The following is a 22,725-nucleotide window of genomic DNA, read 5'->3' as shown; positions in this document are numbered from 1 at the left end:
TCTGCTTCAGTGTTGTCATCCTGAATGCGAATGTCATCCTGAAAAACGATCAGCTTGTGAAGTCCTCGATTGATGGGTCTCAGGTCCAGAATCGGACGGAGTCCTCCATCCTTACTTGGCACCACGAAATAGCAGCTGTAAAAAGCGCTCCCCTGCTCGCTCGGAGGGACGTGCTCTATTGCTCCTTTTTCGAGCAGACTGAAAACTTCCTGTCTCGGAACGGGGGCGTTTTGGGGCAATATCAGTGACGGGAGCATGTCATTGAAGCGAGGTGGTCTGCGTCTGAACTGAAGGTGTTTTTGTGCTGAATTATCTGAATAATCTGTTGAGTGGTAAAGGGATCCTTCACAGGGAGAGGCTAGTTGGCACTTCAGCACTGCGTTGTCATCGGGTCCAGGCGGCGAAGGTCCTTCGTCAGATCTGGATACGGCCTGGATCCGACAGGCTGCGGGAAAACTCGGGATAAACAAAGACACTAAAATTAGCGTAGATGTCATTCTTCTTATGATGTAACGAGTACATCAGGATTTATGGGAAGTGTTCCCAGTGGGCGCATGTAAAAGCCGCCTCGGCGTGGGCGAGGCCCAGGCAGGCGACGCAGAACTCATGTTAGTCAAGGCAAGTTGAAGCCATCAGGTGCTCGGAGACAAAGGTTGCTAGTCCTCCTGGTGCAGCTTCCAAGATGGCAGCGTGAAGAAAGAGATTCTGACACAATTGTCACCTTTTTATTTAAATACACAATTGTATTTTATACTGCCCGCGAGCCTGTCAATATTTGCATACTTCACGAAAATTGGCCAGCTGTTAGCCCAAGATTTCAACAAAAGTGGAGAAGGGAGGAGTTCCCGCAGCGTTGCTACGCAATGTAAGAGAACCATGACTCAAAACAACCTAATTTCACTGTAGCAGAAACTCGTACACTGCTGGAGGGTGTAAGATGCCATTTATGCTTCAATAGTATATTAACTCTAAGGGTGGTGAAGTGACAAATAAGAAAATTTGAAATCACCCAAAATTTGAATGCAATAGAGTCTGGACAGAAGAGAACGATGGAGCAAGTGAAATTAACCAAAAAACACCCACAACAAGCCCTTTAGAGAGGTGATTACAAGGATATGGTTCTTGACATTATTGTAGGTGAAAACTCACAATCTCTGCATGGGATACAAGGTGTTGTTAGGGACGGTGAGCCCAAGACTGTGGAAAAGTGAGTCAGTTCCTCCTGATGCACAGGAAACATTTATTCTGGATCTCAGCCATGTTTTTGAGCAAGAAGGTGGTATCAATAGTTTTTGCCACAGGAGCTCAGAAAAGAGTTTGTAAAACAAGGATGATTTATTTGTTGAGGGTCTGACTGTAGGGGTGTAAAATATAAGGGGTTATTTGTATTATTTTGTGTGCTGTTTGTGCCTATTCAAATAAAAAACAGTTAAACTGATCCACTTTGAATGTTCTAAATTTATTGGCATTTAGTCCCTTTCCAAGCACTGATAATACAGATTTGGTAATCTGAAAAGGTCTGTATCTGGATCAGGGTGAAACAATTCAATGGTGCTTTGAAAAACTGACACAAAAGTAAAATGGATTACCTGATCCTGGATAGCAAAACATGGGATTTCCAAATCCAGATCATTCTAATCAAGATTAAACTTTATGAAGAACTGAGCCCTGTATGGTTTGCATACTATGCCTTTGTAAAAACCCAAGTTGAGATACACTGATTTATTCATTTTGTCAAGCAAAAAAAAAAGAAAAAAAAAGAAAGAAGAATAAAAAGTGTCTTAATATAATTTTAATTCATTTCCTCCTCTTCTTTAGTTATTTTCCTCTTCATTTGCATTCACTCATTTTACAAAGTTTTCTTGAATGTTGTAAGATTGTTAGGGATTTTTTTTTTTTTTTTTTTAAATGTTCAATTCATAAATTGATATTGATTCCCAAAAATGGTTTTGATTATGATGATTAGTGTTCCCATTGTTTGGGCACTTGTAACTTCTTTTACTTGACAATAATATTCCTGCTATCAGTAGAGTTACATGAAATCACAGTTATTTGTGCTTTCAAAGGAAGAGAAGTATACAGTAAATGGGCTGCTTTTTCAAAAGTGATTTAAGTTCGTAAGTTAAATAGATCATTATCTAACCCACATTTTGTGTCAATGTAAAATTATGAAATTACATTTGTACTACTAACTCCTGTATCACTAACATCATACTACTGTAAAACATCAAATTATAAATAGGGTTATTATTAATAACTTATCAATAGTGACAATATTTTACAAGTGACTTCAACATTCAGCATGCAACCAAACAACATTTAACTATTTGAATTTTAATAAGATGTGTAACATTAAAATTCACTTTCATTCTGTTGTGCTAATACTGACAACAAAGCAAGCAAAGACTTGTTAGTTTAAAGTAGCTATTAACAATGATGTTGGGGTTTACAGTGAACAATAACCTTTAGGGGTGTAACGATACCCTTGTGTCACGATTCGATACATATCACAATACTGAAATCACGATATTTTTGCATTATATCATATATCACATCACATATGATATGATTGCGACACTCCGGTAAAAGGTTAACAATTTTTACGTTGAAACTGTTGATTAAAATGCAAAATTTGGTATAACATTGTGTGTGTAAATGAATAGACTTGGACTTGGTGCTGTAAACCCAAAGCACAGGACAAGAGTGACACCAGGATAAAAATATTCATGATTCTGAAGCTGAATTATTTTAGATGAAAATGCTTGTCACTGTAGGTCACTTTTTACTGGTAACATAAGACATTTGGCATTATCAGTTCAGGACCCACAAATATTCCCCAATTGCATTATTATACATTATATTCAACATTATAAATAGAAGTTTAATGTAGTACTACTGACACTACAATTCTGTAAACTTGAATTTCTTCACGCACAGTAATTGTCATTTTGGGTGAACTACACACAATACATATTGTCACTATCAACGATAGATATTGTTGCGTTTTTGAATTGCGATATATCCCTAAACTTAACAGAAATATAGCCTATAAAAAAAAAAATAAGATTAGGTCAACAAACTTTTTTAATATATATATTTTTTACAGTTTTAATATTGTAAACAATATAATTAAGTGTTATATTGTAAACAGTTTTAAACTCTGAAAAAAAACTTTGTAGCTACTAAGATGTAGATTTTGCAACAACATATACTCCCGGATATATTAATCTATAGGCCTAGCTAGGCTATAATAATAGAAAAAATGGTTAGGATACTGCCATCAAACCTCACCTACGTTTTAACAAAGGCGGATTATAGCCTATTAAGTGCGACAACATCGTAATTATTATTATTATGAATACTATCATTTGAAAAACTGTCGAGAGAATGCTTTCATTGGTAATGTGTCAGGTCCTCTTGAGGGTTTATTTTGGGCGGTCTCTCGGCGCTGACTTATCTCACCAACAGGGGCTTCTGTGTTAACTGAGGCTGAATAAACACAGATGAACTGTCGAGCACATTCACAAAAATGTCCTGGCAATGTCTGCCTGACTTCACGGGACTCTTGGACACCACAGGAGAAGCACGTCACCTCAAAAATACACTGACATGGAGTTTTAAACAAGCGAAGCAGACATGCTCGTCCTAGAAGACTTGACTGCAGCTGACAGAGCGCTGGTTTGACACTTACAGCCTGCTTTGTGTATCACCTCTCAACAACATTGATCTTCCTTTCATTTTTTTATTTTTTTATTGGACTTTTAGTCAGGGTGGACATCCGAAATGAAGAATCCACATCTAAACGGTCATTGCAAGATCCTAAACACGGTATCAGGAGACAAGAAATTTAAACGGAAATCACGAGATCCAATTAAGCGTGTCAGTGAAGATCATTTGCCGTACTTTAAACTGTACAAGAACTCGCATCTAATGCCAGAGACACTGGGAGACGCTTGTCCAAAAGAGACGCACGCTTCGGAGATCGACGCGGCGAGTGTCGGAAACGAAATTTTAAATACTGCCATAGATATGAGGATTAACACCGTGATTTCTGCAGAGATACCTGACTCGAAGCTAAGATCCATCTCCGAGAAGACTGTCAATAGCAAAATTGCTCAAACAAACTCGCATGTTTCTGCTTTGAGCGGTTCACAGGTTTTTCCCTTGGAGCGTGTTGTGTTTTCTCCGCTCGCAGCCTCGCAGGCGCCTGACGCCAGCTGCAGAAGCGAGCGCGCGGAGTCTCCTAGGAGACGCGCTGGAGAGCCGTCGGGCGTCGTCACGGAGATCAAAGCCATTCAGCAGACGCGAAGACTTCTGGCGAACGCGCGCGAGAGGACGCGCGTGCACACCATCAGTGCAGCCTTTGAGGCGCTCAGAAAGCAGGTAAAATCCCACAGGCTGCATTACTTTAGCGCTGGGTGAACTGCCACAGAATACACAAGGCTCTGCTTTTACGGAGACTACTGTAGCTAGAAGTGTCGAGGAAGCGTAGAGGTCAATAATACAAATAAATAAAAAGGATTGCAAATGTGTTTGAGCTGTAAAGAAACTTTATTTCAACAAAAGAAAGAAAGTGTCCTATTGCCACTATTAAACAGTAATTTTCATTTTTGCAGTTTTGATGGAGATGTTACATAATTGTAAATTATCCTATCAGCACAAACCAAAGTCTAGACTATGAAAAAAGATAAGCAGATCATCAATGAATATACTTTTTTTTTTTCAAGTTTAACTACTTGAGAAGATAGCCATGATAGCCATAACGATTTAAACATTATAAGCGGTGAAATATTGCAGCAAATATCTAATTTGTTTGATGAATTACTAATGGAAACACTTTTTAGGCCTTGTGTCCTCATAGTCATTGATTTTTATATTCACGGCCTGCTTTTTGTCACTTGACGACACTTTAATCTACTTTTACAGGTACCCTGCTACTCTTATGGGCAGAAGCTTTCCAAGCTGGCTATATTAAGAATAGCTTGCAACTACATACTGTCCCTTGCTCAGCTTGCCGACCTGGACTATTCGCCAGACCACCGCAACGTGAGCTTCAGAGAGTGTGTGGAGCAGTGCACTAGAACTCTGCAGGCCGAGGGTCGCTCCAAGAAGAGGAAGGTAAATAGTCAGTAGGGAAGAAGTTTTCCAGTGTCTCATGAAGGGCTACTCTATAGGGCTCTTACATGATAAAACCAGGTGACAAACCTCATTTCCCACCTTTGATTTGCTCTACGACATTTAACGGTCATGTAGTGCAAGCATTTGCTATAGTGGTATGATATTATTTTGGAAAAGAAAACAAACCCATGCCTTTAAGAAAGGCATGCTGCTCTCATGTGAACCATGACATTTGCCCAGCAAACTGTGAATAATTATAGACTGAAGGATTCAGAACTGCATTCTGTATTCTTAGACATATTATCAAAACAAAGATAATAGTAAACAAGGGAGAACATGAACATTAGAGAGAATTTCCCTCTTGCTTAATAATGATCCCATTAAATTAAATTATCATCAAGTTTTGTCAGAGGCAGGACTGGGTGTACCGCCAGCTTTTTCCTCCACTACGCTGAGAAAGCATCCCGGGCGAATAAATGGAGTGATTGATGTGTTTTTGCGGGGAGTTTTATGACACAGACATCAATGTAGTCCCGATTTCCTGCAGTGTTATCCTATATCGACATGTGTGTTCCCTCTGTAATGATGGTCGTTGTTCACTTTGTGTACAGTTAACCATATATTTGACATGACCCTCTCGTAGGAAGGAATGGAACTTTTTTTATGACATTTATAATTAACAAATGTGGGAAATTGAATCAGTAGTGTTGATGCGAATCGTTATAGGTTGCGCTTAATTTAGGCATGAAGGGTCTTCAGAAGCCCAACAGATTATGTGTGAAGGAAAGCAACCCTCCATCCCTATGTGAGCTAATACGTTCCTTCAGCAAAGCACACTGAAAAGGAAGCTGGTTGAGTGCGCCTCCCCCTCCCCCCGTCAGAGCCAGACACCAGATGTTCGCAACACTAGTTGGGAAGTCCTGCTGGCGCCACTCAGGGCAGAGGGCAGAGGGAAGGCACGCGAGCTGGAGCCCAGAGAACTCGCTCACTACAGGAATTGGCACATTCCCCAGCGCGGTCTTGGCTGACTCCCCAGTTCTCCCTTGGCCATCTGTTCCAAAAAAACACTTTGAAATAAAAAAGCACCGATCATCACTCTCTTAGGATACGGCTCCAAAGAGCAGCTGTTACAGAGGCGAGGGGGAAACAGGAGGAGGGTTTGGAGGAGGGGCACCGTCCAAGAAAGAAATCCCTTTGTCAAGTAGAGCCAGTGAGTCTGAGGGGAAAAATGTTTTGGCAAAGCACAGCGATGAAAAGCACTGAGTGAACATGGAAATGTGCATGAGTGTTGCAATTCTGCAACATTTTTTCAAAAAGTACATTTAAAAACAATTATATCTTGTCAGAATATTGTCCCCCTTTCTCTTTCTTTTTGACAACTAACTTGTATTTTTTATTTATTTTGTTGATCACAGGAATGAAATGAAGAATGTCTTCTGTGAATCTGGAGAAAGAAGGAACTCAATCAATTAACATGAAGACTCTTTCCCCATGTGGGGGAAAACAACCCATGTAATGTAATGAAAGTGTAAAGTTTTACACTGCACTATTGACTTTATACAGCTAACAGTGTCAAAAACACAATCCCTAGGTTCTGAATATGCGATTATAACTTTTGCACAGCACAAACATTTTTCAAAAAGATGATGTGAAATCAGTTTCATCTTCCATTGTTTGAACAGTTACAGATTTTTAGTTTGTTTTGCAGTGTTCTTATACAGTTGAACAAATACACTTAAAATAAAGGTTGCAAATATATATATTTTTTGCAGTGATTTAATAGAACAATTTTTGGTTTCAGTAAACAGTTCTTAAGAGAACCATTTTCTTTTTCAGTGGAAATAATCTAAACAAGCCTTTTCCACTATAAAGAACCTTTTGTGCAATGGAAAGGTTCCATGGATGTTAAAGGTTCTTCATGGAACCATCAGTGCCAATAAACAACCTTTATTTTTAAGAGCGTATATTTAAAAGTTCCAGTGCATATTCTGTCGAAAATGTCCTGCCATGTGCTAGATCAAGAAAGCACACATATTCTTTTTCTTTTAATTCCATTTAATTATTTTTCATTTTATCAATTGCATTATAAACACTGATATAAATGAAAAGGACACAGAATTATTTGAAGACTCATCTCCTGTCCTCCACTTGGTTTGTATTAACATTAACATTCTTGTAAACAGGAGCCTATACTTTATAAAATGTTCTGAGATGTGATCTATAAAATGTGGCTTTGTCAGCAAGTTGCTTATGTTAGTCTGTATTTCATAAATTCATTTACTGTTAAAATACTCAACTATGTTGTACAAGAAATCACCTTCATTACTGAAGAAGTTCTTCATCTTTGGAGGCAGCAATAAGCAATCACAGGTCTTTTGGTGACCCGCCAAAAACATCAAACAAAACTTCAAGAGGAATCAGATCTGAACATAGTGACCTGACCTGTGTAGGATCCCTGTATCAGACGGCTACAAACTCTTAACTTCTGCATCATCAAAACTTAATGAATGTTTAGTTATGCCAAAGTCAGTATTATGTGTTTATATATATATAACATGCCAGAAACACATTAATCACTGCAATAATGATCCAATCATAGACTCTTAAATATTTACTTTTACTTATTTAAATTCAGAAGGTTACTTTTTTTGTTGACCAGGCAGTGTATATAATGTATTTAATTGTATGTATTTGCAATGAATGAAAGTTTTACACTTTCTGTTCCACCAATGAGAAAATAAAATAGTATTTAAAAAATGGTTGTTGATTGATTAGTGTTTGATCAATGTGTTTATAAGTCAAAAGTCAAGTCACCTTTATTTATATAGTGCTTTTTACAATACAGATTGTATCAAAGCAGCTTCACAGTGATAACATGAAAATAATACAACAAAGTTTGTTTCTAGAAGAAAATTGCGTCATCGTCTACCTGAAGTAAGGCAGATCAATAATATTGTTGAATATTAAATGTCCCCAACTAAGCAAGCCAAAAGCCAAGGCAACAGCATTTTATTAGCATTTGAACTACTTGCACTTTGTTAACCAAGCACATTTAACCCCTTATATTGGCATCGGCCCACAGCCATTACATATTTAAAACAGTAATATTCTATACTAAACCTAAACTAATCTTGACAAACTATATATAATTTGAAAGCTTACAATCTCTAGTTTACATATTTGGTGATTTTCAAAATAAATGACAGAGGAGCCATAATTTATCAATTTGCAACAAGAATATGTTCATACTCCTAAGGCATGTTCAGACTTTATTTTGAAATAGTGATGAACATGAAAAATCATGAAAGAATGGTAGAAACCTCAGTTTGTTTTCATGCCAAGAGTTCAAAAGATAGCATACATTCAATTATTTTAGAAAAAAATGTCTGAAAATGTTTTGAATATAAAGAAAAAAATAATAGATTCACCATTTGTGATGTGGCAGCGAGTTATAATGCACATACGTGTTCTTTTTGTGTTTCTTAGAGGTTGAATTCATTTCAAAATCTGCCAAACTTCCAATACTACTTCTGAATAGGATGTCTACTTCATAAATTGTATGAAAATTGTAAAAATAATGGTTCAGATCACTCAAACAACATATGGAAATGAAGACGCCCTTATATGGGCAGTAATGTCAACTAGTGGAAAAGTTTGGTACTACGCCCAAACTAAATCTCACTGAAAGCTGATTTTTTTGAGATATCAACCAAAAATTTGAAACACAACTTGTTCCGTTTTTTGGCTATGATTTTGTTGGATTTTTCGAGTCCACCAGGTTTTGAAAATATATATTTTATATCAAATATGAATAATTACATTTTTAACATATTTTTACATTTTCATAAACTCAAACTTCTATAACTTTTTTTCGGTTTAACTTTAATTTATTTCACTTCTACAAAAATCTGCCAAATGTCTTCTTTAAAACAAGACCAATCTTACATCTATATTCCAAAGCATTCTTGAATTACAACCATTTAAGTATAAAGTGCATTTTCATGTCTATTAAAAAAGACGGGTGCCGCTATTGTAGACAGCCCAAGGTCATCTTTTTGGACAGGTCACATGATAATTGATTTGAGTATAGTCTTGCCCGAGTCATTTGCTGCTCACTGCGGTGTGTTATGAGAGTTTCCTCCTTCCTCCCCAGCACCACCTGTCTAGATCTGCTTCAGGGGGAACGTATGCATGTCTTTTTTCATCAGTCACAGCAGCATGTGTGTGTATATTAGCAGTAGCAGGTCTTTTTACTTGCTCAGCAACTGCATAAGCAAATCTAGTCTGTCAAGACCAAACCTACTAGTCACTTTTATTAGAAGTTTCTTGTTTGCTAAGTTTTATTGACTTTTAAATGGATGTTTTAGTGGAAATGAAATATCAGAAATGTCTGTTAAAATGATTGGAAATAACACGGGGAAGTGGGGTCAGAATATTACTGATGTTGTCTCATGTACAAGGAAAAATGACAGGTAAAATATAGAGCCACTTTTATTTCAAGGTGTCTATAATCGCATAAGCTGAAACTGCGGAAAAAAAGAGAAATACACTATTTTAAGCAGCAGTTTTAAAAATTATTTAGGTTTTTTCATAATTTAAGTAACTTTGTTGTATGCTTTCCCTTTTCAGAGTTCACGTAAATAGATACTTTCTTTCCTCTCTCAATGCATCTGTCCACCATGTCAAAATTTCACATTGTTCGCAAATGTCACTTCTTTCATTCAACTGAAAACATTTAGAGACTGTAGTATAGATCTTTTTCACTGAACAGATTCTGTTCCTGAGGTTTCATCTCAGACGAGCATCGATCTAAATATGTTGCTGAAACCGAAAAATGTGCCTTTCAAGTAAGACCAACACGTTAACACAATCACAGATACTACTTGTATGTTTTACTTCATACGGTTACCACAGAGTTTCTAAAAAGTGAGACATTTCCAAATCTCTCCAGCATTTGGTGAGAGCTGCATCAGGAGACGTCCATCCTCATGCTAAACCTGGGCTCGAGTCCCTCCTAAACGGTGTGTAACTCGCATCAGCTGCGGTGTGTAACTTGCATCAGCTGGGGTGGCTCAGGGGTCAATGCTTGGCCCCCTCTTTTTCTATATTCGTAAGATCACTGAACCCAGTCAGGCAGGCACATACTGAACTTCAGGATTTTTACCATCCCGGTTAGGGTGTGGGCTGGCCATGTTGTTAAAACCAGTTTTCAACAAACAAATGATTTAAATGGAGAAAAAGAATATGGTCATTTTCACTAGCCATTGTCTATGAGAGGGAGAGCAGATTAACTGACCTCACACTCATTCATAACCTACTTGCAAAAGTTGCTGTCTAGGCAAGGAGATAAACAGACACATCAAAATGAAACCGTCTGATGGCATACTGGAAAAATGTGCTTGTGGTGAGTTGTAGTACTACCGAAACATTTATGTTTATACCTAAATCTGAGTCTTATTAAAAAACTTAGCTTAAATATGAGCTATAAATACAAGTATACAAGTATAAGTACAAGTATTCTCTCTTAAAACATGAAACAGTTTTTGATGTCTCAAAACAGTGGATTATGTCTCAACAATAATGCAAAATGCACAGTGGCACGCTGGTGACCAACATCATACCCTTTTGTTTTCCCCACCTGTGTAGCCACACAATAAAAATGAATCAAAATATTTCTTTATTTTATTTTGTATTTATTGCAATAATTAGTGAAATAGCATGAAAAAGAAGACATAATTCATATCAATCACAGCAAGCAACATGAGAACCTAACAATGTGCCTTATGTCTTAATATGGATTTTGACTTGATATATAGAGAAGTCACTCTATATATACAGTACTGTGCAAAAGTCTTAGACACATTATTTTCACCAAAAAAAAGAAAAGTTTTAAGCCAATTATTTATTCATTTTGCTGTAGTGTCAGTAGGAAATATCAGTTTACATTCCCAAACATTCCTTTTGCCATTAATCGTTATAATCCAGTGAGATTTTTGTATGCAGAAGGAGTCTGACAACAGCCGGTATGATCTGATCTCACAATCATCGAGTCTGCCTGTGATTACATGAAGAAACAGAAAAAACTGAGACGGACTAAATCCAGAACGTCTCCAAAACACTTGAAGAAACGTAGAAACCAACCTGCTTGTGCATACGGAAATCTCACTGGATTATTACAATTAATGGCAAAATGATTGTTTGGAAATGCAGTCTTAACACTAACTTTAACCAGCCTGGATGCACAACAAAATAACATGCACATCAGGGTCTCAAGTTTGAGAGAAAGATCCCTCATTTGTAGCTCATCCAGCACCTTCATGTCAAAGAAAAAGCCACATATAAATTATTGTGTGCGTGTAATTATTACTATTATTATAATACCAATAAAAGACCAATACTTGCAGGAAGACTAAAAACCATGCAAGTCCTTAGAGCTATTCTGTCAGCTCAGTACCTTAAAATAGAGTCAGGAGCCAGAAAAAAATAAAACTAATACAAATGTGTCTCTCCACATAAGGCAAACTTGTCACATGTAGTGTGGGAGAGTCTGGTGACTTTTAGCGACCTCACATGAAGGATATAGCAAAGATGAATAGTTTCTCTTTACTAGGCTGTTATGTGCAATTGTGTGTATTTTTTTTTACAATTGCTGCATCTGTTGGAAAAGTACAGTTATTGCAGTGGCAAATTATTACATGCATAACGATGTAAACCAATGTCATATTGTAAATTACAAATTTGAAACATAATCAGAAAATAAATAAATAAAATAAATAAAACAGGCTTTGGTTAAAATTAACAACAAAATATAAATATTTTGGCAATGCATCTTTTTAAAAACAAAAGACTAAAAATGGAAATTAAAAGTTGAAATTAAAAAAACTAAAAGTCTCACAGTTGTAAGGTTACTAAAACACAGCAGTACTTCAATAGTAGTTTTGAGATTACAAGTCCTCCACTTGCATGAATTCTTACACACATGCGCTGCTGTGAAAGCTTGGCCCACAAAGGTGTGTGGTGGTGCGGTAGAGAAGACATTCAGCTTGAACAGAACTTGCAGTGTATCCCACCTGTGAGGTCAGTAATACTGCCTGAAGTTACCAGGCGTTTGAGAAAAACAGTCTCGGTCTGAACATTGTGCATGGCTTCCTTCAACATGGATGTCATGGGTTTGTCGTCATAGTAATGAAGAGTAACCTCTTTCTGGCTGAGATTATAGCCAAAGCCCGCTAAGCTCACCTCATCACATAAGTACGTTGCCAGGTTGAGAGCAGAGACTCCTAAAGTAGGGACATTCTAGAGATGGAACAGGAAAAAAATTATATAATATACATTACCAGTCAAAAGTTTTTAGATCGGTAAGATTTTTAATGTTTTTAAAAGAAGTCTCTTCTGCTCACCAAGGCTGCATTTATTTGATTAAAAAACAGTAATATTGTGAAATATTTTTACAATTTAAAACATCTGTTTTCTATGTGAATATATAGTAAAGTAAAGTGTAATTTATTCCTGTGTTCAAAGCTGAATTTTCAGCATCATTACTCCAGTCTTCAGTGTCACATGATCCTCCAGAAATCATTCTAATATCCTCAAGAAACATTTCTCTTTATCATCAATGTTTAAAACAGTTATTTACATTTTTATTTCAGGATTATTTGATGAATAGAAAGTTCAAAACAACAGCATTTATCTGAAATATAAAGCTTTTGTAGCAAACTAACGTTCAAAAGTAATCAGTAATCATTTTTAATTATTTTTTTTGTGGGAAAGATATAAAATAAATTAATACTTTTATTCATCAAGGATGAATTCAATTGATCAAAAGTTACTGAACTGAACTGAATTGAATAGAATAAATTTTCTTTTTCTTTTTCCTCTTCAGAACATGATCATTAGTAACAGAACATATTTTAACAAAAAATAATAAGAACAAAATCTCAGCATGTTCAAAAGAAAAGAAAAAATATAGAAAAAAAGGAGAAGGAAGAAGCTAACTTATATTTGCCTTCCCCTTTTACACATCTAGCTTTGAAACGACCACTGTTTACTCTTTACAAAATATAATAATTTATCCTTATTGAAAAAAAACTTAATAATTTGAAGTACATTTATCTGAAAATAAATCACACAATACAATTATAAAATGAGAGAGAGAAACTAAAAAAACTAAAAACATAATAATAAAAATTTAAATATATATAAGTTTGGCAGACTGAAAAACAGATAAAAAAACAGACTGTATGGTAATTCAAATCAACCTCTTGAAGAGGAAATGAGACATTTGTCCCAAGTCCACCTTAATTCATATACTTTTCTAATAGACATTTTAAACCTTCTTTTGAATTGCACAATATGTGTACTTTCCTTAATTGTTACAGGTAAATTAGTCCACAGCCTCACCCCATTGGCAGATATGCACATGCTTTTGAGTGTAGTGCGTGCCATTGATTGAGAGAGATTTCCTCTCCTTTTTAAATTGTATCTACTATCTCTTTCCTTAAACCATTTTTGAATATTACTAGGGAGTACTTTGTTTTTAGCTTTGTACATAATTTGTGTGGTCTTAAGATCCACTATGTCTTTAAATTTTAATGTTTGCAATGTTAAAAATAAATCATTTACATAATAGCCAACATTGCAGACTATTCTAATTGCCTTTTTCTGTATAGTGCATATCGTCTTAAGGGTGGTTTTATAGGTATTGCCCCACACTTCTGTACAGTAGTACAAATAAGGAAGAAAAAGCGTGCAGTATAAAATATACATTGTATCTCGGTTCAATATGTGTCTCACTTTACAAAATATACGATTGATCTTTGCCAATTTAGAACTAATATAGTTGACTTGTGGTTTCCAGCTTAGCTTATGATCAATTATTACTCCTAAAAAGGAGTTTTCATAGACTCTTTGTAATCAGGTGTTATCACACAGTACTTCAATAGTTAAATCTTCAGGAATTCTACGTTTCCCAAAGATCATAAATTTAGTTTTCTTTATATTAAGAGATAATTTATTTAAATCAAACCACAATTTAAGCTTAGCCAACTCTTCAGAGACAATCTTCAACAGATGTTGGAGATTCTCTCCTTCATAAAATATATTTGTATCATCTGCAAAGATTACAAATTTCAACAAATCAGAAGTTTTGACAATATCATTTATGTATAGTATAAATAATTTTGGTCCTAGTATTGAACCTTGTGGTACACCATATATTGTATTTTGGAGCTTTGACTTTTCTTCCCCCATCTGCACATATTGTTGTCTCAGTTCTAAATAGCTTTTTATCCAATTTAGCCCCATTCCCCCAATTCCATACATTTCCAATTTTTGAAGCAAAATATGATGATCTATTGTATCAAAGGCCTTTTTAAGGTCAATAAATACACCTATAGCAAACTTCTTGTCATCAATACTATTTGTTAATTCTTCCACCAGGTCAATTAGAGCCAGAGATGTAGAACGATTTGATCTGAAACCATATTGACTATCAGTTAAGATCCTATATTTATCAATAAAACTATCCAATCTAATGGAGAATATCTTCTCCAGAATTTAAGAGAATTGGGGAAGCAGAGAAATTGGCCTCTAGTTAGTGTAAAGATTCTGTTCACCAGCTTTAAGGATAGAGACAACTTTAGCTATTTTCATATTTGTGGGAAAAGAACCCAATTTCAGAGAGAGATTGGAAATATATACTATGGGATCTACTATTACTGCAATTAATTGTTTAATTAAAAACATATCAATATCATTACAGTCTCTTGATGTTTTATTCTTAAAGGAGAACTCCGGTCAATTTAAACATTGAGCTCAATTTTTAGTACATTTGGAGTGCTGTCAATACAGAGAACAACGACAAAAATCGGTGTTGCCTACACTGTTATCCTCTTTTTAAAATGTGCACCCTATTGACTTCAATGGGGTCTAACTTTAAACCTGCTGCAAAGTAGTCGATTGTCGAGTTCACGCGCGTGATCATTGGTAACTAAACCTATGCGCGTGAACTCGACAATCGACTACTTTGGACTTCGACCGAAAACAGGAACTAAATACAGGTATGTGCGCTTGTTGAATTAACATCATTTTTATTCATACCTTTCACATCTACTGCAGTCAGATTCACTCGTGTTCACTCTGAAGGAATCACTCAACATGGCTGGGCACTTGTATGACACATCAAGGATGATAAGATAAATAAAAGCAGGTTTAAAATTAGACCCCATTGAAGTCAATAGGGTGCACATTTTAAAAAGAGGATAACACGGTGTAGGCAACACCGACTTTTGTCGTTGTTCTCTGTATTGACAGCACTCCAAATTTACTAAAAATTGAGCTCAATGTTAAAATTGACCGGAGTTCTCCTTTAAAGTTATTAACAATATCAAGTACTTCGGTTTTATCAGTACCTCTCAAAAAAATAGATGCTGGATTTCTTTCTTCAAAAAATTGTGGGACATCGCCCTCTTGTGGAGGTATTATCTCATCAGCCAATTTAGGGCCTACGTTCAAGAGGTCCTCGCTGCAGCCTGTAGCACGATGACGTAGCTGGATGGTCCAATACGTAGTGGATGCTGTTACGCGCATGCGCGGTGGTGTGTTTTGGTGACGTCATATATGCATGCGCACTAGTAGAGTTGGTGAACAATCGCACGTGCTTTGATCTTCCAAGAAGAATAAAGTTAAATATAAATGGTCACTTGAGTATGCAAGCTCTTTTCCGCCACAGAATAAAACATTTAAAAAAATAATTGCGACTTTTTATCTCACAATTGCGAGCATACTGACTTTATTTCTCAGAATTGTGAGATATAAAGTCAGAATTGCGTGAAATAAAGTCTCAATTGCGTGTTATAAAGTCAGAATTGAAAGATATAAAGTCAGAATTGGGTGTTATAAAGTCAGAATTCTGACTTTTTTTCTCGCAATTCTGAATTTATAACACATACATTTCTCACATAGTTTATTTCTCCCAATTCTGACATATTTTCTCAGAATTGTGTATATAAACTCGCAATTGCGAGTTATAAAGTCAAATAAATATTATTCAAAAATATATATATTTTTTTACCTCAGACTAGTTTAATATCTCACAATTCTTACTTACACGCAATTGCGACTTTATATCATGCAATTCTGACTATCTCCCAATTGTGTATTATAAAGTCAGAATTGTGAGATATAAACATGCAATTCTGAGATAAAAAGTCAGAATAGTGAGATAAAAAAAAAAAAAAAATCGCAATTACCTTTTTTATTTCTCACTCCGTGGCGAAAACAAGCTTCCATAGACATGTCTTGCAGACACAGCAAATTAAGACGAACCTTATGTACAGATCACTGGAAAAACGAGTAGCCATTAGGCTAAAGAAGGAACTCTTACCAGGCAAAACATCAAGCACTTTTTTTTTTTTTGACAAATGACAAGATTTATTTTCTTGATGCTGTTATTATTTTTGCATTTTCCCTTGGATGTGTACTGGTATTGTAAGATGTTTACAGACCTTATTGTATTGTACCTTTAAAATTACAGAGACAATTAAATTATTGGCTCATTTTTGCTTCCACTCAACAGCAAATATGACCTGAATAAAATAAAATGGCTTTATTTTTAAATGTTCTATATACACGCATTTAAAAAAATAAATACTTGCAGTGAGGACATGCTATTAATCTATCAAATTTAGGTTTAAAATCATGTGATTTAAAATGTTGTAAAATTAACTATTTTGTATGTAGAAAGAAACTCGGATAACTTAAGCATCCCATTTATGTAAATTATTACTTATTCATCAACAATTACTTATTACTATTTAACTGTACTACTACGACACAGGTTAGATTAGAACATCATCTCAATACAATATTGAGCAAACATGTCACCTTTACCAGCGCAGGCGAATTATAACCATAGACAGTACGATTATAACCCAGAGATCGTTACTGCGCATGCGTCTATGACGTCACCAAAACACACCTCCATCCACTACGTATTGGACCATCCAACTACGTCATCCTGCTACAGGCTTCAGCGAGGGGTGTCTCCCTACATTCACAAAAAAATCCATTGAAGCCAGCCACGACTTCATCTATGTTTTTAATTATTTTACCATTATCAATAAATTCGTTTGGAAATCCAGTACTTGTTTTTTTCTTTCTAATAATTGAATTTAAAGTGTTCCACATACCCTTTATATTGTTTTTATTAATTTCCAGCAATCTACTATAATAGTGTTTTTTACATTTTCTTAAGATAGCGGTTAATTTATTTGTATATGTCTTATATTTAATTTCTTAATCTTCAGTTCTATACTTAAAGTCTTTATATAGAGTATTGTTTTTTTTGCAAGCGTTCATCAGACCCCTTGTAACCCAGGGTTTATATGGACGTTTAGACGTTATCTCTGATTGCTGGATTGGACAATTTTTATAATACAAAGTCAAAAAGGTATTTAGAAATGAGTTATAGGCTAAGTCAACATCCCCTTCTTCATACTCACTCTTCCAGTCTTCAGCTAACAAGTCATTTTTTAATTTATTCAGGGTGTAATCTGTTCTTAATCTCCTCTGTATATTTATTTTGCTGGTATCTAAATTATAGTGTTTGCATTCATGGAGTACAAATATTGGCAGATGGTCAGTGATATCATGTATTAACAATCCACTTTCTAAATTACTACTCATGTTATTTGTAAAGATATGATCTATTACTGTTGCTGAGTGGGTGGTAATTCTGCTCGGTTTGCTTATACATGGATATAGGCCTGTACTGTACATTACATCTATAAACTCTTCTATTGCAGGTGATTTACTCGGATTTAAAAAATCTCTATATAATCCCCACAGAAATAAGCAACCTTCTGCTTGGCATTCAAAGCCATGGCCTCAAACACTTCTTTAAAGCTTTCAATGCCAGAGTTGGGTGCTCTATAAACACAACTAACGATAACATTCTTCATTTTACCCATATCGATTTCCACCAGCGCCAGGACTGAGGAGAACTGAGGAGATTTCCTGAGGAGATTTCCACCATTGGCCAGAGGAGAACTGGCCCCCGACTGAGCCTGGGTTCTCCAAAGGTTTTTTTCTCCATTCTGTCACTGATGGAGTTTTGGTTCCTTGCCGCTGTTGCCTTACCTTCTGGCTTGCTTAGTTGGGGACATTTAATATTCAACAATATAATAGATCTGCCTTAAAGGTGGACGATGATGAAATTGTTTTTTGTATTATTTTCATGTTATCACTGTGAAGCTGCTTTGATACAATCTGTATTGTAAAAAGCGCTATATAAATAAAGGTGACTTGACTTCTATTGAAGAACTTGATCACCTGCTCCTCCAGCATCTGTTTTTCTTCCTCTGTTATATCAACTTCGCTGCTCTCCCCTCGGATGACATTGGAGTAAGTGCGGTGTGTTGTTTTTAGGCCACTGATGACCACATCTTCTTTTCTTGTATATTGCTCCAAGTCATCAACTCTTTTCTCCAACTCTGCAATTTTCTCATCCTTCTGTGCAAGTAGCTTGTTTAGTTTCTTCACATCCTCTACCAAACCGCTTATCTTGCCCACATTTTCAGCCATTCCATCAATTTTCTTTGCCAGTTCTCTCAGAGCTTTCTTGACATCCTCCATTTTTTACAGTAACAGTAAAGACATTTAAACTGTTACAAAATATTCTATTATTTCTAATCAATCTATTTGAACTTTCTATTTATCAAAAGAATCCAGAATCTTTTGTTATTTATTGATAATAATAATAATAATGTTTTTTTGAGCATCAAATCCGCATTTCTGAAGGATCATGTGACACTGAAGACTGGAGTAATGATGCTGAAAATTCATCTTTGATCACAGGAATAAATTACATTTAAAAATATATTAAAATAGAAAACAGTTATTTTAAATTGTCATAATATTTCACAATATTACTGTTTTTTTTATCAAATAAATGCAAAACCTTTGACTGGTAGAGTATATACATTTGTTTTCTCCAATAAAACTAATGAAAAGGAACTCACCTGGTCCCAGCCCCAGAGCCGTTCTCTAGCATCGGGATAGTGAAGTAGATCCGAGGACGTCTCCCTAATAATCTCCGGATTCAGGAGACGGAACTGGGAGGTCTTGATTGGAACACTCACCGGCACTTTCTGCCAGAAAAACAGCCAGTCCCACAGCGACTGAAAAGTTCAAACATGATGTTCAGACTGTATGGAGCACGACTTTAAAAGGCAATCATCTAAACAAGTACTCACAATGGATGTCTTGGTGATCATCGCACGAAGCCAGTGGAAGTCTACAGACTTATAGATCACAGCCACATATTTGAGCTCTGAATCCATATCTTCCCAAACCTTAGGGCAGCTTTCAGGGTAACTCATCCTGATGGAGGTGCGGTTCCCAACATCTGCACTGAAGTCTTGGACAGGACCACTGTTCAGTCTGCAGAGAAAAAGTTCCCCTGCTCTTTTAAATATTTACAATCAAACATGTGGCAAGTGTGAAACTCAGTAAATAGGAAATGTCTGCATACGATTTTATCTAAAAGTTCTCAGACTTTTGGAGGAGGTGTGGCTTTGGACGGTGATTTGAAGGGAGAGTGGGATGGAATACTTTCAATGCTAGCAGGCTAAAGTTAGCATTTTCCAGACCACCTATTGCACCTTTAAGAGGATAACCTGTATCACCAACCGGATGTGAGCTCTCACTTCAAATGACTTCAGCTTTGAAACCGTATGTATAGTATAAAGCGTTATATAAAGAAAGGTTCTCTTACGAGAGATACTCTCGTACTGCGTTGTCTTAGCAACGCATTGGGGAAAATCCTTTTCCACGAGAATACTGAAGCCAAAAATTATCCTTAATTGGGAGATCACGTGACCCTCTGACAGAGATGGCTGCTTGAGTCTTGAGCTCCACAACTCGGCGTCGATTATTCATCCGTTTAAGTTTAAACTTCGGCATTATCGCAGCATATAGGTTTGTTGCCAGTGGTGATGGCTAAACGTCAACTTTTACCAGCCTCTCCGGAGAAAAAACGGCTGAAGGATCCTGATAACGACGCAATGCGTGTCATGGTGTCCGACGAGCTGAAACTACAGCTTGGCGTCGTGCGAGAAATATTTAAGGAGGAATTTCAACCAATCGCAGAAAGAATTGGTTCCCTGGAGAAAGAGATGAGAATGATTAGCAGCAACTTTGATAATATTCAGACGGCAGTTCGGAAAGTTAAGCAAGATTCGGCTGCAGTTAAGTTGGCCGTAGATATGCTTCAAGACAAGATGGCGAGGCTGGAAGACAAGAGTCGTCAATGCAATATTCACCTCGTTGGTCTTAAAAAAGGTGAAGTGGGCAGTGACGCTGTGGGCTTCATGCAGACTCAATTACCCCTGTGGATTCCCTCTCTTAAAGATAGACCGCTAGAGATAGAAAGGGCACATCCGCATTTACGCCGGGGACAGCAACAGAAAGGGCCCACGAACATTGATCTTCAAATTGCTACGCTTTCAGGACAGGAACGCGATCCTTAAAGGAGCCCGATCTGTGGGTCAAATTCTCCACAGGAGTAGCTCGCTTCTTTTCTTCCCCGATTACAGTAACCAAACCGCCATGAAAAGACACGAGATGAACCAATCTAGGAAAAACTCACGCAACTTGGGATCACATCCTTCATGATTTATCCCTCCACGATCAAAGTGATGCACCGCGGATCAACCTCTCTTCTCGAAACGCCGGCTGAAGTGGAATCATATGCTGCCCAGCAACAGGCATTCACTACGCCTCTGCCCGTATCTGATGACACACCTGCGGGAATGTTAACGGACGCCGACAGCCCAAAATCTCTAGGAACGGAGTTTACTAATGCCGCGATCGTGCCGAGTATTTCATTGGTGAACTGTGATGCCGAGTCGACCTTTGGACTTGAGTGATCGACTGTTATGTTGGCCGCGTATCCAGACGAGGTTTCTGTTTTGGCCAAGCGGCAACCTCCCTGTCTCTCTCTTGAAACCAACACGGAAGTGAATTAAACGGCAATTCATCGACTGGCCGCTTGAGGCTGGCTGCAGAAGGGAGTCAAATCTGTATCTCCCCCATGTTAAAATGCCCAACTTTACAGCAGAACAAAACATGTTTACAGCCTGGTTCTCTCTGTGGCTCTGGTCTATAAAGCCAACTTTGCCCTTCATAACTGTGAGGGGGGTGCATTTTTTTATAACTCGCCCGTGTAGTTGATTAATATTTAAAGTTCTGCAAAATTAAGGGTGTGTCCACTTTTGAGTGACAGGTGGATTCCCGCTGATGTAAATGCTAGCCGGTTAGCAGTCACTTCACTTCAGCAAATTCCAGCCGCTGAACTTGCCATCTCTGCCGTGTTTGTGCTTTTATTCGGGATTATTTCATATAATTTAATACACACATTACCTCGCCCACGGCTTTAGATTCCGCCGTTTTTCGTCGAGTGTCGTTCGAGAGAACAACCAGCGCTGTATTCCAGTCGTTCTCCTCTGTGAACATCATGCACTAATGGATGTGATGTCTGACAATTTCGTTGCTTTTTGGAGTTTTCAGATTTAAAAACGTCTATAGATATAAAGGCTACACTCGTTCTGCGGTGCCGTTGCTCTGGGACAGATTATAACATGCTTATGTACCGTCAGATGATATCCTGCAGGTGTCTGTGTTTCTCGTTCATGCAATAAATGCACATCCTTGAATGAGCGCGTATTTCTAGCGCATTTACTTGAACTTCATAGGTAATATATCTATGTTTTGACCCATTTGAGAATTGAGATGCGGGCAAAATCAGAATTTAAAATGGACTGAATAATAAAGCTCTCTACGAACTTGACGAGCGATGCCGCGCTGACGGACCATAGACTGTAATAAAGAGTGACTGACATGTATGCACATAATCACGGTCACACACACTCTCAGAGTAGCCTAATATTGTAAAGTTACTGCATAATACATTTTCAACAAGCAGAATAACTTAGCTGCACAGAATCGCGATACACAGTCTCACTTGTAGCTATGTCTTTTAACTATTACAATATTTCGAAGGGCAAAAACAGGACCTTTTAATTGCCATTCAGATTTTAATCATCAACTGTCAGTGTCACTTTAGCGCGAGCCCGTGTGCAGTCGCAGACTTGGTACTGTGAGTAGCATATAGCATTAGCTCCCAAGCCTGCTAACTCCATAACGTCGCGCTAGGTGGGCGTGGTTTCAGATAGCCAGGCTCCTCAGCTCCGCCTCTTTGCCCATATTCTGTTATCCGGGAGTGACGAGCGGTGACGCGAGGCCAAGATGGCGACGGCCGGCTCCGCCCACTTTAGGCTTCAAAAATGCTCTTCAGAAACCTACGGGTGACGTCACGGACACTACGTCCATATTTTTTTACAGTCTATGGTTTTGGCAGGCAGGAGAGTTCGTTCTAACTCTCTGCTTTCTGCCCTCTCATTCGGTTCCTGTTGTTGTTCCTTTAAAGTTTCAGATGCCATGATTTTTCCATGTAAGTCCACAATTGTTTGTTTTATATTCAAAGGGAGATACTTTATTATTAATGATTTATGGCTCTTAAAGTAGTATCTTGGAATGTTAATGGTTTAA

At 37.0% G+C, this 22,725-nt stretch overlaps 2 protein-coding genes across 4 annotated transcripts in view; one reads left to right on the top strand and one right to left on the bottom strand.

Annotated features, from left to right (window-relative positions):
• Positions 1-3,481: 3,481 nt before the first annotated feature.
• Positions 3,482-7,870, top strand: atoh8 (atonal bHLH transcription factor 8). Its single transcript, XM_079630522.1, has 3 exons — positions 3,482-4,383; positions 4,927-5,118; positions 6,534-7,870. Exons 1-3 carry the CDS (start codon positions 3,784-3,786, stop codon positions 6,537-6,539), a joined length of 798 nt encoding a protein of 265 aa, XP_079486648.1. The 5' UTR covers positions 3,482-3,783; the 3' UTR covers positions 6,540-7,870.
• A 2,909-nt stretch (positions 7,871-10,779) lies between these two features.
• Positions 10,780-22,725, bottom strand: part of st3gal5 (ST3 beta-galactoside alpha-2,3-sialyltransferase 5) — a 53,952-nt gene continuing 42,006 nt past the window's right edge. The window contains exons 5-7 of one of the 3 annotated variants that reach the window (XM_079630737.1): positions 19,371-19,557; positions 19,137-19,295; positions 10,780-12,414 (exon numbers count right to left, since the gene is read on the bottom strand). In XM_079630737.1, the coding sequence (XP_079486863.1) occupies positions 12,157-12,414; positions 19,137-19,295; positions 19,371-19,557 (604 nt within the window). In that variant the 3' untranslated portion in view covers positions 10,780-12,156. The remainder of the gene's footprint in view (positions 12,415-19,136; positions 19,296-19,370; positions 19,558-22,725) is intronic. The other 2 variants (XM_079630738.1, XM_079630739.1) reach the window with 2 other exon arrangements.

The sequence above is a fragment of the Phoxinus phoxinus genome (assembly GCF_949152265.1).
Source record: "Phoxinus phoxinus genome assembly, chromosome: 12".
NCBI classification, from domain to species: Eukaryota; Metazoa; Chordata; class Actinopteri; order Cypriniformes; family Leuciscidae; genus Phoxinus; species Phoxinus phoxinus.
The sequence above is the reverse complement of the archived record's forward strand: the minus strand, read 5'-3'. Positions and strand labels throughout refer to the sequence as shown.

What these genes read in the sequence shown, in the direction of transcription:
- atoh8 (XM_079630522.1), top strand. Translation starts at nt 3,784, where the DNA reads ATGAAGAATCCACATCTAAACGGTCATTGCAAGATCCTAAACACGGTA. An exon ending in TTGAGGCGCTCAGAAAGCAG is followed by an intron (nt 4,384 to 4,926) that starts GTAAAATCCCAC and finishes CTACTTTTACAG; the next exon opens with GTACCCTGCTACTCTTATGG.